Genomic DNA, 16,220 nt, shown 5'->3' on the forward strand with positions numbered 1-16,220 from the left:
AGAAAAATCTCTGAGGACTCTAGCTGAAGTGCGAAACAGAAATCAAGGTGCCCTGAATGGTTGAGAGGGATATTTCTGTCTGTGTTAACATAGGAAGCAAGGAAGGGAGCCAAGAAGGAAGGACAAACCCTCCCGCCCAGACTGTGTAATTCTCACACTCGCTTCTTCATGCTCCAGCCTCAGCAGGATGTACTGAAATTGGGCAAGGGAGCAGGAAATGAAACTGCAGTTGCTGAGTTCATTCTAGAGGGTTTCTCAGGGCTTGATCAAAGACTACAGCTGTTTCTCTCCCTGCTCCTTCTACTCATATACCTGACAACAATGATGGGGAACACAACAATCATTTTCCTCGTGCATGTGGATCAGCGCCTGCAAACCCCTATGTACTTTTTCATCAGCAGTCTGGCATTCCTGGAAATCTGGTTTACATCCTCCACAACCATCACATTGCTGGCGATTTTGAGCTCTGGTAGGAGAACAATCTCCTTAAGCAGCTGCTTTGCCCAATCCTATTTCTATGTTGCCCTGGGTTGTACAGAGTTTGCTCTGCTTGTTGTCATGTCCTTTGACCGCTACGTTGCCATCTGCCAGCCTTTGCATTATGCTGCCATCATGAAGCAGCAGCTCTGCACCCACCTGGTTGTTGCTGCATGGGTCGTAGGCTTCACACTCGCGAGTTACCACCTGGTCCTGCTCTCAAAGCTGACTTTCTGTAGTCCCAACAAGATCCACCACTTTTTTTGTGACAACTCCCCCTTATTCAAGCTGTCCTGCTCTGACACCAGCCTGCTTTGGAAAGCAGACTCTATTTTGATATCGTTTGTAGTGCTGGGTTCCTTATGTCTAATCACGGTGTCCTACATGTGCATCTTCCGCTGTATTCTGCACATGCCAGCAGTGTCTGGGAGGAAGAAAGCTTTTGCTACGTGTTCTTCCCATCTCACCAGCTTAGCCATTGTATATGGAAGCTGCATTGTTCTCTATGCACGGCCCTCAGAAGATGTTTCCTTGGAGACCAACAGAGTTGTAGCTTTGCTGAACACTGTCCTGTACCCATTCTTAAACCCCTTCATCTACAGTCTCAGAAACAAGCCTGTGAAACTGGCCCTGAAGGAAGTCCTTGGCCGTGCGAAGGTTCGGCTTTTTCCCCAGCTATGGTGCTTCTCGGGACAGCAATTCTAACTATGTACCGTATATTATATCACACACATATATATGTAGCTACTAAATCCAGGTGCCTCAGGGGATTTATGTTCTCGTTGGACTGTAGTGTTGAAAGGAAGGAATGTGAATTGTGAGTCTTGGTTAGAGGGGGTTGTTATAAACAAAATCTAAAGAATATTAATAAAATGTTGAACACACACACTTCTTAGGACTGGGACATAGACTGCCAGTGCATGCTGACACAAGGAAGTTTCATAAGTCATCTCAGGAAATTTAGCTGAAAACTCTGGGCACAATGTCCAAGGGCTGTTGAGAAAAGCTCAAAACACCTTCTCTCCCTGAATAACAGAAGATGTTAAGCACGAAAATTAAGCTCAGACATTACAATGGGTTCAAATTCATTGGATTCAAATCCATAAAACACGTCTCAGATTCATTAGTGTGATGAAGACAGCCTCACTGATTTGCTAGTGAGAGCATGAAGACAATAGCTTTATTTATTCACTCTGGAGGGAGATTTCTTAAAAATTCATATTTTTATAACATACTGTCAGCATGTTCACTGCTAAAAGCTCTGCTTTAGCTCCACTGATGACTCCAGGATGCATTTTTCTGAAGGAAAAAAAAATCGTATCTCTTCTTGGATAATTAGGCTTTTTCTACCTTCTTTTTCTTCGCTGAAGGAGTTTTTCATGATTGAGAATTATTTCAAATAAACCATGTATGCTTCTATCACACTTTTTTCTTCTTGTCCATCAATGAAATTTTATTTTTCTCCATCCATATCTTTACATGGCAAAGTGATGGGCAGAAGCATGTAGTATTGATAAAGGGAAACACATTTTAGAGAAATAATCAACACATGGAGATCCCTTTTCGTCCTTTTTCTTTTTTTTTTTTTTTTGCATTCCACAGGTGGGGAAAAAAAGCACAGAGGAAGGGAAAGCATTGCCATTGTTTTACTCCTTTGCAGCTGTTTCGAATCAGCATTTCATTTTGTTAGGGCCTCTGAAGGGCAGCATTACTGTTAACAGCTTTTTAAAATTTTGTGTGTGAGCATCCCCTTTCCAAAGGGAATTCTACAAGGGTGAACTCTTTTCAGGAGAACCAGGTGCAGTTCATCTCTGCAGCCCGTCTCCTCACATGGGTCCCCAGGGAAGCTATGGCACGTTGGGTGACCAAAGCTCAGCCCAGCAGCGCACTTGGGCACTCTTGGGCAGCTCGGTCATCTTGCTCCGGGCTGGGTCCTTCGGAACCAGCGAAGGATGTGGTGGCCCTGGGTCTTCCCCTCTGGGCCCACAGCTCCACCAGAAACATGGGGTTAGGGTATGCAGGCAGACAACTAGGCTCTGGCTCAGAGTTGAGCTAACTGACCAGGGCGTGAGAAACTAGTGGGTATGAGAAGTGATTGGACGCTGCAGGGAACAGAAGGAGACCCTGCCAAGTTACAGACAGCACTGTGAGGGATGGCTGGATTTCAGTGATGGTTAAGGGAGAGTTATATGAGAAAAGGACAAGCTTCCCACATAACTGGCGTATTGGGGTCCTTTGGGGAGTAGACTCTTGCAGCACCAGCAGTACCGAGGTGACAATACCAGAAGCACCATATGAGCCAGCGGTTACCTAGCTAACAGTATCAGAAATATTAAACTTGAGTTCATAGGCAGTAGAACTGGGGTCAATGAAGAAAAGAATACTTAGAGATGGGCTGTTTATTTCAAAGGGGATAAAGCTGGAAAAAGGGAGGGATCAAGCTGGATCATGTCAAAAGCAGCATGGGAAAATGGAGGCAGAGGGAATAAAAGGGGCCAGTCACGTGTAAACAAGCTGCTGGCAAGTACACTTGTCTGGCCAAGCTATGTACCTGGTCTCTGCAGTGTAGCCTGCCATTATATTAAATCCTATTCCTAGCTATTTCTGTGTGAGTGTGCTCTCTGTTCTGCATGAGTGCATGTGTGGAAGGCTTGCAGATGTCCAGGCAACCAGCTACCAGAGATACCTGTGCGAGGGTGCATGTAAGGTCCTACAAACTTTGAGTCTGATTAACTGGTGAGCAAGAACAGGACCAGGCCATTTGTGTTGTTCATGTTTATGAGCATTGCACACATCTCTGTGGTGCCTGTAAAGGTACAATGTCTGAGTTGATTTTTTTGGTGGTCGACCATGTCCATACAGAGTGTGTGTGTATGCCTCTTGGAAGTACATGCCCTGCCTCACTGCTGACAGGACCAACGAACAGAGAACTGCAGCAGCTGCCCTTCCAGCAGACCAGTTGACCTAGTCTGGGACTAGGATTGGATCCAGCCGCACCCAGGCTCCTCTGAAGAGGAGGCTGGAAAACAAGGGGGTCCTTTCTGAACCTTGTGACTCAACAGGAGGGTCTCCCTGACACTTTCAGCTGACTCTGTCCTCCGCACAGTAAATAACAGAGTGCAACTTGCCATCAAACCTCATTAAATCACTCTCTTATCTACGATTACACTTTGTTAAGTCACTGTCTTACTACAATAAAACATAGTGCTGCTTCTCTGCTACGAGTGAAGTGCATTACTGCACTCATCCACACCACAGGTACCCAGGGCTGTTCTTCAGAGCGACCTTGACAGGACACAGAAATATGCTGCTGGGAAAAGCAAGGCCATGAAATATCCTGGTCTTGGGTGGCATAAGCCCCACGACAGGCAGAGCGGGGGCCAAGTCACTAGAGAGCACCTCTGCAGAAAAAGTCCTGGAGGTCCTGGGGACAAGCGGAGCAGTGTGCCCGGGCAGCAAGGCCAGCCCTGCACCTGGCTGTGTTAGCAGAGCGCAGGCAGCAGGGTGAGGGAAGGCATTGCTTCCCCGCGGCTCGGCATGGGCGAGACCGTGTCTGGGCACAGGGTCCGGTTTGGGCTCCCCAGTCCCAGACAGATGTAGACGCACTGGTGCGAGCCCAGCAGAGGACCCTGAGCTGGTGGGGAGCTGGAGCATGGGACCTATGAGGCGACGCCAAGGCCGCTGGGTGTGTTGAGCTGGGAGAAGAGAAGGTGCAGGGGGATCTGGCTGCTGCCTGCAGCTGCTAAGGGCAGGGTGAGGAGAGGATGGAGCCAGAGCCTTTGTGAGGTTCCTGGGGCCAGGACGAGGGGCAAGGACACAAGGGGCAGCAGGGAAAATTGCCATGTGAGAGTGCCAAAAGCCTTTGAAGCCTAAGGGGGCTCCAACAGAGAGAGTCCGAGCTCTGCCAGGCCCTGCGAAACCCCCTCTGGCTGCCACCCCTTGCGGCAGGAGCTTGGAGCAGAGACCTCCAGAAGCCCCTTCCCACCCCAGCTGCTCTGGGACTGGTTGAACAGGTTTCTCTCCAGGCCTGACTGGCTTCACTGGCATTGCCTGCACTAGCCTTTCTCTGCAGATTTACCTGACACCAAGTAGCACAGGCAGAAAAGCTTCCCAGGGTTTTATTCAAAGCAGGAAATGGCTGTCACCGACTAGGGTCTGTGCGGGCACGAGTGCTAGGAGACAAGAAGCATTTCTGTAGCACCCAGGACAGCGTCTCCGTTGCTCTTCCTCTCTGCTCTGCACCAGCCCCGATCTCAGGGGACCTGCCCGGCACTTGCACCTGCACGCCGTTCCTCTCGCTGCCCCGTGACACAGTGGCAGCAGAAAGCTCTGCGCAGAGCCCGAAGTGCTGTGCTGAGCCATGAGGGCCATCGCCTGGGAGCAATTATTCTGGCAGGGTTTTCCTTCCCTTTCAGACTCCTTTTCTTTGGCACTCCAGCCACAGCTCTACCCTCTGTCTCTATCTCAACCCTAACCCTAACCGTTGTTGGCACTCAGCCAAGTCGAGGACGGTCATACGTGGTCCCTTGGAAAAGGCGGTCCCAGGACAATTGTTGTGGCAGGGTTTTCCTTCCCTTGGAGGCCCCTTTTCAGGGGCAGTCCAGCCACAGCTCTGTGCTCTGTCTCTCTCTTGACCCTACCCCTAAGCCGAACCCTAACCCTAAGCCTAACCCTAACCCTAACTCTTGTGTACGCTGAGAGAAGTTGAGTGTAGTCATACGTGGTCCCTTGGAAAAGGTTGTCTCAGGACAATTATTCTGGCAGGGTTTTCCTTCCCTTGGAGGCCCCTTTTCAGGGGCAGTCCAGACACAGCTCTACACTCTGTCTCTCTCTCAAACCTAACCCTAACCCTAACCCTAACCTTAATCATAACCCTAATCCTAACTCTAACTGTCGTATGGGTGGAGGCAAGTCAAGGACAGCCATGAGTGGTCCCTTAGAAAAGGTGGTCCCAGGACAAGTGTTCTGGCAGGGTTTTCCTTGCATTGGAGGCTCCTTTTCGGAGGCACTCCAGCCACAGCTCTACGCTCTGTCTCTCTTTGAACCCTAACCCTAGCTCATGCTCAGTCAATATGAGGACAGGCATACATGGTCCCTTGAGAATGGTTGTCCCAGTACAATGGTTGTGGGCGGGTTTTCTTTGCCTCTCAGGCCCCTTTTCAGGGGCAGTCCAACCACGGCTCTATGCTCTGTCTCTCTCTCAACCCTAACCCTAAGCCTAACCCTAACCCTTGTTGGCACTCAGCCAATTTGAGGATGCACCTAAGTGGTGCCCTGGCAAAGGCGGTCCAAGGACCATTGCTCTGGCAGTGTTTTCCTTCCCTTTCAGGCCCCTTTTCAGGGGCAGTCCAGCCACAGCTCTACGCTCTGTCTCTCTCTCAACCCTAACCCTAAACCTCCTGTAGGCTGAGGCAAGTCAAGGACAGTCATACGTGGTCCCTTGGAAAAGGTGGCGCCAGGACAATTGTTGTGGCAGGGTTTTCCTTCCCTTGAGGCCCCTTTTCAGGGGCAGTCCAGCCGCAGCTATACACTCTGTCTCTCTCTGAACCCTAAACCTAACCCTGACCCTGACCGTAACCCTAAACCTAACTCTGACCCTAACCCTAACCCTAACCCCCACCTGAACCCTAACACTAAACCTAACCCCCAACCCCTAATCCCTAACCCTATCCCCTAACCCTAACCCACTAACCCTAACCCTCAATCGTAACCCTAACCCCAACCGTAACAGCAACCCCAACAGCATTCCCAACTCTAACCCTAACCCTAACCCCTAACCTTAATCCCTAACCCTAAACCCTAACCCTCACCCTAACCCTTATCCTAACCCTCACCCTCACGCTAACCTAGACCACACCAAAAATCACTCGGAGGCACCTATACCACTCCAGAAGGCACTTGGAGGCACCTTTGCCACACCAAAAGGCACTCAGAGGCTCCTACACTGCTCCAAACAACATTCGGAGGCACTTAGACCGCACCAAAAGGCACTCAGAGGCCACTGGCCCACTCCAAAAGGCACTTGGGGGCCCCTACACTGCTCCAAAAGGCACTTGGAGGCCCCTGCACCACTCCAGAAGGCACTCGGAGGCACCTGGAACCCTCAAAAAGGCCCTCAGATGTCCCTGCACCACTCCCAAAGGCACTCGGAGGCCTCAACGCCACTCCAAAAGACACTCGGTGGCACCTAGACCACACCAAAAAGCACTCAGAGGCACCTAGACCGCTCCAAAAGGCACTCAGAGGCCCCTACACTGCTCCAAAAGGCACTCAGAGGCCCCTACACTGCTCCAAATGGCACTTGGAGGCCAGCAGCCCACTCCAAAAGGCACTCGGAGGCCCCTACACCATTCAAAAATGCACTTGGAGGCCCCTGGCCAGTTCCAAAAGGCCCTTGGAGGACCCTACATCGCTCCAAAAGGCACTCGGAGGCCCCAACGCCACTCCAAAAGGCACTCAGAGGCACCTAGACCACAGGGGCTCGACGGGGCTTGGGGACGCTTCCCACCACGAGGGCGGCTCCCGGTGCAGAGCGTGGCTGCTGGCGGCAGTGCAGGTTGTGTCGGAGCAGGTTGGGGAGGGTCAGGACCGGGTGGGTGCTGTGGGCGGGCGGGCGGGCAGGAGCGAGCGCCGGGGGAGCCAGGGCTGGCGCAGCTCGGCTTGGCTCGGCCGCCTGGGAGGAAAGCTGTGCCAGGAGAGCCGTGGCCAGCGGCGGAGGGGCTGCTCGTGGCGCTGCTGGGCCAAGAAGGGGGGCCAGGGCCAAGGCGAGGGGCCAAGAGAGCGTGAGCACCAGCTGCCATCGAGTGGGCCGAAGAGAGCTGCTGGGGGCGGCGGGCGGCGGGCAGCACTGCGGGCTGAGATGTTCCCGGGCGCAGGGCGCCCCGAGCACAGCAAAAATGCCGCTGTCTGGGGAAACACTTTTCCTCCCCAACACTTCCTGGAGGTTTGTTTTCATTCTCTGAGAATCCCTAGAGACACAAGCAGAGCCGAAGAATAACAACCTCTGTTGCCTAATAGACCATGGAATAGGCAGTAGCACAGGGGACGCCAGAAAAACCGCCTGTCACCATTTGGCCAAAGATGGTCAAGTTTTCCATTATTTTCTTTTGAGAGAGGCACTGAGATTACTTGGAAGACGTCCAGATGTGTGTAGGTCCAAAGGCACTGACAACCACTGGTCTCCTAAAAATGCCAGGCACGAGACTTTCAGGCAATGCACATGGGAAAGGAAGGCCGAACACACTGATCTCAACAGATCATGTATGTATGCACAATATGTATGGAACAACAACAACAACAGATAGCCAGTAAGAAGGCTTAAAAGGATTTATATGAGATTTATGAATCTATTCTAGATATATATGTATGCATATACGCACAGCTCTATTTATATTCTATCTACAAGCTCTCTTTACTGAATTATGCACTGATGACAAGACAGCAAAGAAAGAAAAAGAATGGGGGAGTAGAAGCACGTTCCCTGTTACTGAGCATGGGAGAAGTTTTCAATTTCTTCCTTCATTTCCTAAAAAAGATAATAAAGAATAATCACCAACTAAACAAAGGCAAACTTGATAGAAGCTGGAATAGAAACATAAACATCCTGTAGTCAGCTGCTTTATATAAAACAAAAGTGCATACAAGTGTTGGCTGGCGCTATTTAGAAAGTACATGTGCTCCATCCATTGCAATGTCTTTGATCAGCTCCAGCTTTAAAGTTATCCTCAGGTGTGCAAAACAGAGTAGGACACAGAACGCACAGTCAGAACAGAGCACCTGTTCTCGCTCTTTTTGCAGTGTGGAAGAAGAGATCAAGACAAGCCAGGCTCGGGAGAAGAGATCTCCTCTTCTGAAGGCAAACCACAGAGGGACAGAGAAGTTTGCCTCCTCCCATGCACAAGCATCTCAAAGAGAAATGGGTTTGTGGCTCTTGAATCTCAAGACTGAATGTGTGGCCTATCTGAAAGTGCCAGGAGTCACTGCAAACTGAACGAGGGCTTTGCAGTCTGGCCCAATGCCTTCCAGATGGAAGTCAGCAACTCGTATGTAACACAGACTACTAAGCAGGAAAGGGATGGAGAGTGACTAAGCAGAATAACTGCAGTGCACATGGAAGACGTGCAGAGCAGTGACAGGAAGTGCTGTGTCAACAAAGTACCTCTATTAACTGTGTTTTGTCATCATCTTGCCGATGGCGGTAAACACACTGGCTGAGCACCAGATGTAGTTTTTTGAGGTGGTGGATGTTGCAGTCCTTCATTGCCTCACCAACGACATTCAGCAGTTGCTGAAGAAAAAAGGGAGACAGTACAAGTTTACAATGGCATGAGATCTTTTGAATAGGCTCTCGATGTGTTCAGACACAAAAGAAAATAGTCCAACACAACTCGCATCCTCCTTTCTTCTATCACCAAATAAAAAAGGAGTGCTCCAACCCACCCTGAGACACATGCTGGCTTCCTTCTCCGCACGGGGTGAACATTTCCTCCTCTTCTCTGCTAGGCTCTCTGAGGGCGACGTGTTCCTCCTTCGCTTTCGTCTGCAGACAGCTGCACAGAGGCAGGAGAAAAAGCAAGCCAAAGCATTACCTAAGCAGGTCTGTCTGCAAAATCTAGCATTGTGAGAGGGACTGGAGTACCATTGTGCTGGCTCACTACATACATGTGTTGAGGGAGAGAGGGCAGCAAGTGAAGGGGGTCAATTTGTTATTAGAATTGAAAAGCACAAGAACTGGTTAGGTGGTATCAAGCACAAAAGAATCCTCCTCAAGTTTCTGAGGAGAAAGAAGAAAAAAGAAAAGAAAAGAAAAGAAAAGAAAAGAAAAGAAGAGAAGAGAAGAGAAAAGAAAAGAAAAAAGAAAAGAGAAGAAAAGAGAAGAGAAAAGAGAAGAGAAGAGAAGAGAAGAGAAGAGAAGAGAAGAGAAGAGAAGAGAAGAGAAGAGAAGAGAAGAGAAGAGAAAAGGAACTTGCCACTAGAGAGGGGTGTACTGGAAGCTCCAGGCACCGCTGGCCATGTCTCATCCCCTTGCTCCTCAAGCTGCCTCTCTTCCTCCTCTGTCAGCAGTCGAGGCTCGGGTGGTGATGCCACAGGCGGGACTTCCAGTGCCTGACAAGCTTCAGTCAACCAGAAAAGGTTAGCCAAGTGATGGTACTCAGATACCAGCAGAGTAAACATTCATGCCAGGAAATCTATTACCAAAGCAAATGCCGAATGGCTGCTAAGCTACAGATAGCAAAGCTGTGTTTGCAGAATACCCTCACCTGCTTTTTTTTGTGCTGCAGCAGGTTTAGCAGCTTGGGGAACAAGCAAGTCCTCAAAAAACTTTCTCCTTTCCTGCTTGCCAGGTGACTGGACGTTGAAAACTTCTCCATAAAGCTCAGAAAACAACACTTGTACCTGGGGTGGGAGGAGAAAAGACAGTGCAGCCCTAAGGCCCGCCCCCCCCCAAATTGGTCTTCTACTCCAAAAAGATGAATACCTTTTTCCATGAAGCTGAGGAATGCTTTGAACAAGGGAGAGACTAGAACAAGTTTGCTTCCTGGCCTTAAAGGCGAGATTATAGTGGGTCAGCCCAGCAATCTAGGGCATCTTCTTTAAGGAACCCCTCTAGGATTAAAGCTCTGTGAAGCGACCCTAGGTTCCAGTGCTCCCAGGGAGGACACTGGCCATCTCCGAGGCTGCCTGGTTTGGATTTACTTGCCTTGCTGCCCTTCAGTTTGAAGCCTTGTGGCAACTGCAGAGGGAAGAGATGCCAGCAGGGTGCCCTAGTGATACTGGTGTTGAATGGAGTGATGAATTAAGAGGAGACTGGAAAAGGCCAGAAAAGCAGTGAGAGAAATACCTCTTGCGGGAGATCTGCATGGCAAACATCCGAGGTAGCGAGCAACAGCACTGGAGCATATGCTGGAATGCGCTCGAGTAATGTTGTGAGCGTAGCTCTCAAGGTGACTCCAGCAGCCTCCCACCAGACATGGATACGTGGAATATAAATGATGCTCGGTGCTGTCCTCTGGGCTTCTCGGATCAACTGGTAAAAAGGAAGTTCGGAGAAGACTCTTGAACCGGGGAGCAGAAGCTGCTCATGAGCAACAATGTATCAATCAAAGTTGCCTCCAAAACCACATGGCACAAAGACCAAGTGTCCAAACAAGCCACCAAGAATAAGGTAACATTTCTGCTTGGACCCAGCTCCTTGGACAGAGCTACACGGCGAGAGGCAGACCTGAACCTCTGCCCGATTTCCAAATTGCTTAGATGTCAGCTAACTCCCCCAGAGCTTCGCCCCTGGGTGCAAGTAGCAGTGTGCTTGAAAAGCAGGCCCAGCCCTTCAGCAGGGTCCCACATGAGCCTGGGGCCACTGCTACACCACTCAGTTTCCAGCTGAGGGAGGGCTTGTATGCAAGTGAGTGTGGAGCAGAGGCTGAACAAACACAGGCCTAGGTGAAAGGGTGAGAGCAGAGCCCCAGAAAGAAGCCTGCCTATCATTCCAAATTTCAGGGTTCAGTGCGTAAGAGGTGAACAACCTGCAGCCAGTCTGAAAGGCTCTCTCGCTCACAGCTGACCATCTCATTTCCAGAGGATCCTTCAGAGCAGATTACTTGCTCTGTACTGTCAGTAATTGCCCAGCTACGAAGAATGCTCATAGTTACCAGCAAGTGTATTCTCGCCTCTTCCCTGTGGTATGACGAGAGAAAAGAATCGCTTTTCTTTCCCCCCAAACCTGGGTTGCATTTCAGTATTCTAAAGAAGGAGGCTAGAGAAAGGGCATGACATGCAGTCAGGCTGATGCACAGGTGCCTCCTGGGAGCAACAGAGTCTGAAGAGGCAAAGGAAACAGCTCTGGAGAGCCCACTGTCAGCAGCAGCAGCTCTTGCCATGCAGAGGGGTTTATCAAGAGCATCTTGGAGCTCCCTGAGCTGCTAGCAACATCCTTACTGTTTAACTTGGAATGGAAAAGATGCTCGTGCACAACATCCTTCTTCTCCATTGTTCAGTGTACAAGAAAAGTGTTCTTTTGGTGTGAAATAAACACCACAGAAAGCAGAGGAAAGCCAGGCCATGGCCATTAACCCCGTGAAGTCTGCCTACGTCCCCTGAGTCTCTTCATCCTGTGAGATTGCAGAGAGAAGAGGTACCTGTGCACATCTCTCTTCGGGTGAGGTGCTGCTAGCAAAGAGAACCGGCAGGTCCAGCACGTGAACTGCAAACCTCTCCAGCGCGTGTATTAGCGCAGGTGCCAAGTGAGAACTTTGCCCGTATCCAGGCTCTCCAGCGATTAAGAACCTGGGCCTGTGACATGTTGGCTGGCAACAAGCACTGCTAGGAGCATAACTGCAAAACAAGAAGTTTACAAAGAAAACAATCAGGACACAGATCTTAAAGGTGTCTTTCTTTGTCCAGCACACACCAGTCAGGCTCTCTTCCCCCCCCCCCGCCCCCCAACATGAGGCACTTATGTTCAGCATGTCCTGACTGAGCAGCCTTGAGGTCTCTGCATTGGTCAGGTTTAGGTGCAGGTGGTCAACTGGAAATGCAGAAGGTGGTCAGGAAGGAGCAGAACAACCCTTCTGAGAAAACAAATGCCGTGGGCTCTGAAAGGCCTTAGCTGTATCTAAGGAAGTGCAAAACATTCCTGTGAGTCCACGGAACTGGAGGATATTTATTTGATTCCTTCATTCAAAAGGTTTCATCTTTCCTTGTGTGCTGTCTCCTAGATTGCAAATACAACTTTCTTGTGATTTTTTTTCACTGTTATCATGGAATACATCTGTGAATAGCACCTTTTTTTTTTGCCATCCCAGTACTGCAGGACCTTTTCTGGCTCAGGTCAAGGAGCCTAGAGACTGAACCAAGTTCTGTGGGTCAGAAGCTTTCCTGAGCAGCACAGTAAGAGAAACTGACAATAATTATTGACCCAGCTGGGACCTCATAAGCTAATATCTCCACTGTGGGATTGAATTACTTTCACAATGCAATGGCAAAATACAAATGTAAGCACAGTGGCTTAAAGATAGCAAATGAAGACATTCTTTGCAGGGTTTTTATTAAGCTCTTTTAGCAGGCCATTCCTCAGTTTTCTTCCTATGATGTGAGTCACTACTGCCTTCCCAATCTGGGAAGCTAGATGGCTCCACAAACCCACATTGCATTTTTTTTTAGCTAAAAGGAGAGACAATGCATTTCTTTGGTCTGGAATCCTTAAAGAATAGCATGCATGAAATCCGTGTGCCCTGATTGTCTGTGGATGTCTCAGGTGGAGGAAAAGGAGGCTGGCTCCTTCAGTATGATTGGCTGGAGCTACTTGCTTTCTTACAACTGTATCACCTGTTTATATCGCCGTGCTTCCTTCTTGCAGTTTTTGATGCCCAAACACCCTGGACTAACTCTTCCTTCCTCCCTCATCTAACACCCCTCCCACTTGCAACCGCCAAGACAGTTTGGAAAGCCCCAGCAATCAGAATTGCAATCAAAGGACACGGACAGTTACCTGTTCCAGTTAAGGAAGGTTTGCTTTTGCTGGCCAGACCTGGGATGAAACGGCTCATCTTCAGGACCAGAAGGTGACTCCTCATCACTGTGCATGCAGTCGTTTTCTAAGAGAGGAGTGGTACCATGAGAAGGCAAGAGAGGCTTGTTAACTTTCCCACAGAGTCTGCAACCTTCTCTTGCACTAAGACAGCTTCTAACTGAGAGCTGAAACCCAGGGCCTTGCATTTCTTCACCTGAGGGGCATACACTGAATGCCATTTCCAAAGCCCTCAGTCTCTACAAAGCTCTCCCAAGTGTCTGGATTTGTGCGAGCTATGTTTTGCTAGCGGCGAAAGCTCCTTTTCTCCTTGGAAACAGCAAAGAGGATGCTGACAGCCTTCAGAAACTGGATGCTTGAGTGGAGAACACGCTACTGTTCTCTACTGTGAAGTGGGAGGAGTTCCCAGCTCTTCCCTCTCTACCATTCAACTTCACCTCATCCTGACTGAAAGCTTTGTTTCTGTGCATTGCACAAACTAGCAGTCTTTGCTTTGGGAGAGTTTTATGACAGTGAATGCCATGGCCTTACCTGGCTGTTGGTCCTTCTTAAGTGCAAGTGCTGCGTGGGGAAATACCCTCTGCACGCCTTTGAGCAGTCTCTCTAGCGTGTTCTGAAGCAGTGGCTTGCAAACTGGTGACAGTGGTTGTCCAGAGGAAGCCACAGCCCTCTGTGAAGCTGGGGCAGTCTTCTGCATAGCCACAAGAAAATCTGTTGCTGTGACTTCAATGGCAGCAACATCGATCTGCAGCTTCTGACTGCTTGTGTAGATCTGGGGATAGCATCGATGCAAAGCACAGAGGACAGCTTCAGCGCAGAGGGCTTGGATATCAGCCCCACAGTATCCTAACCAACAAGAGCAGAATCAACAGGTATGTCAGCCTCAGGCACCACAAAGGAGTCAAGGATGGGCTTTGCAAAGGGACATTCTCAGTCTTTGCACGTGGCCCAAAGGGAGAAGAGTTTCACGGACAGTGGAAAAAGAGTTCCTGCACTGCAGAGGAGTTCCATGATGGGGAACTTGCATTACGGGAGGCACAGCACCCTATAGCCTGTGCTTTGGAAGTAGCCCTCTGAGCCAAACTTAGCTCCTGAGGAAGATGCCCCCCAGACCCTTCCATGTTCTGAGGGGCGAGGGAAGGGAAGTAGACAGAAGCATCCCACTCTGACAGCAACCAAGTCATGCTGCCTGGCTCGTGGGCGTGGAATTCTGAGGGAAGGCATGGGAGCCTGGGGACTGCCTGGCACAAGCTCAGACGCTGTCACGCCCCAGGCACAGGCAGGAACTGGGGGTGCTTTTTCATCTTACCGACGCATTTTTCAGCAAGCTCGTCAAGCAATGCGTCCAGTGGCTTGGGGCTCCAGGCTCTCGTGTGGATCTTGAAAATCTCTTTTCGCGCCTACAAACCAGATGGTTACATTTCGGTTTGTCTTAAACCTTTTTCTCAAAACAAACTAAACAGTGCACAACCCCTGCCCCCCCGGCCACACTCCAGCCCAACTTTTCCTCCGAGGCTTTCCCAAATGGCAAACTGAGAGCAAGGCGGCAACTTCAGAAGGCAAGTGCCTAGGTGGACTCACTAACTAAGCAAAGAGAAAGCACTTGGGCAAGGAAGATTGTCCATGTGCTCCAGCCGGAGTGAAACTCCTGCTTGCAGCCTTCCTGCCGGTTCTGTTTGGGGAACAGGGAGGTGTGCAGCACATACACCACTTCTTTCCTTCCTCACTCTCGGAGATGCTGTGCGGCAGCCTGGTTTTCTTGTCAAGCAAGGCTTTGCCCCAGTAGCAGGAAGGTTGACTGAACAGCCTTACCTCCTTGTTTGGCAAGGTGAAAAGGAACTCCCTGTCAAAGCGTCCAGGCCTTCGTAAAGCAGGATCCAGGGAGTCTGGCCTGTTGGTGGCTCCAATGACTACGATCTCTCCTCTGCTGTCTAAGCCATCCATAAGTGCCAGGAGCGTTGTGACAATAGAACTGACAAAAAAAAGTTCTTTGGATTCCCTGGTTTAGTAGCTGTTGTTACCTCCGGCATGACTTTCTCCAAAGTCACGTCACTCCAAAAGGACAAGCTTTTGTGGATGAGCTGTTGATTAGCAAAAGGACTCATGGGAAGACAGAAAAAGGTCGAGGCAAGGTCTCGAGAGCGACCTTGTCTGGACACCAAGCTTAGTGACCTAATTTCAACTCTTGTCTTTAAAATCCTATGAAGCGCTGTGTCATTGTACTCGAGGAGTTCAGAATAAGCGTGTGTGTCGTATAAAGGGAAGCAGGTGGGTCTTCTTTTCCTAGAGGTGAAGCAGATTATATGGAAATGGAAGAAAAAGGAAGTACCTATGAATCTGGTCTTGGCGACTGGAGCGCACAGGAGCAAGACCATCGATCTCATCAAAGAAAATAATCGAAGGCTGCATCTCATAGGCCTGGAAAGGAAGTACAGAGACAGTCATAGTGATGTATGTAGGACACAGCACTACTCAGCAAGACCATGCAGGAGAAACATTCTGGCTGCCAAGGCACTGGCACTGTGCTGGAGCCAACATCTGCAAGATTTCCAGCCCCTCAGGCAAAGCAGGACGGCAGGGAAAAAGGAAACACTGATGTTCCCTTTTCAACAGGAGACACTGCCCAGCTGCCCACGAGGCCAAGTTCTCCTGCAAGACATCCACCATGGAAAAGTAGAGGTCCAACTCTGACCCAACCTGTAGCTCATTCCCTCCTTACCTGCTGAAATAATGAGCGCAGCTGTCGCTCGGATTCTCCCACCCACTGGCTGAGGCAGTCGGCACCTTTTCTCATGAAGAACGCTATTCTCCTGTCTCCCTGCCCACACTCGTTTGCGAGCGCTCGAGCCACCAGTGTCTTTCCAGTGCCTGGTGGGCCATAAAACAGACAGCCTCTGCAACATGAAAAAGAGAGATTTATGTAGCTTCAGCAAAAACATGGAAAAGTGCCTACGACAACCCCCACTGTGAAAGCAAAGCAGCCTTCCCTCCTCATCAAAACATTTGCAATATTAGAAAGCAGGCAGAGCTGCAGTGTGAGGAAAGTCCAAAGAGGTGCAAGTGTTGCTAAGAGGCGAGATTTGAGAGCAAAGACTGTCTTTCTCCCTGCAAAAGTTCAAAGCTCTTGGACTGTGCCTTCCAGAAGTTGTTGGCAACTGCTGGGGAGGAAGCCTTAAGCTGGGAGACCGAAAAAGGTCTTCCCTGTTTCCACACCCTA

At 49.9% G+C, this 16,220-nt stretch overlaps 1 protein-coding gene across 1 annotated transcript; it reads left to right on the forward strand.

The window, feature by feature from the left end:
• The first annotated feature begins 219 nt into the window (after positions 1-219).
• LOC135326605 (olfactory receptor 6E1-like) lies at positions 220-1,182 on the forward strand. Its single transcript, XM_064504423.1, has one exon. The coding sequence runs from the start codon at positions 322-324 to the stop codon at positions 1,180-1,182; it is 861 nt and encodes a 286-aa protein (XP_064360493.1). The 5' UTR covers positions 220-321.
• Positions 1,183-16,220: the final 15,038 nt, after the last annotated feature.

The sequence above is a fragment of the Dromaius novaehollandiae genome, unplaced genomic scaffold, assembly GCF_036370855.1.
Source record: "Dromaius novaehollandiae isolate bDroNov1 unplaced genomic scaffold, bDroNov1.hap1 HAP1_SCAFFOLD_32, whole genome shotgun sequence".
Taxonomy (NCBI): domain Eukaryota; kingdom Metazoa; phylum Chordata; class Aves; order Casuariiformes; family Dromaiidae; genus Dromaius; species Dromaius novaehollandiae.

Excerpts from the sequence above, each read along its gene's own strand:
- LOC135326605 (XM_064504423.1), top strand. The coding sequence starts at position 322 with ATGATGGGGAACACAACAATCATTTTCCTCGTGCATGTGGATCAGCGC.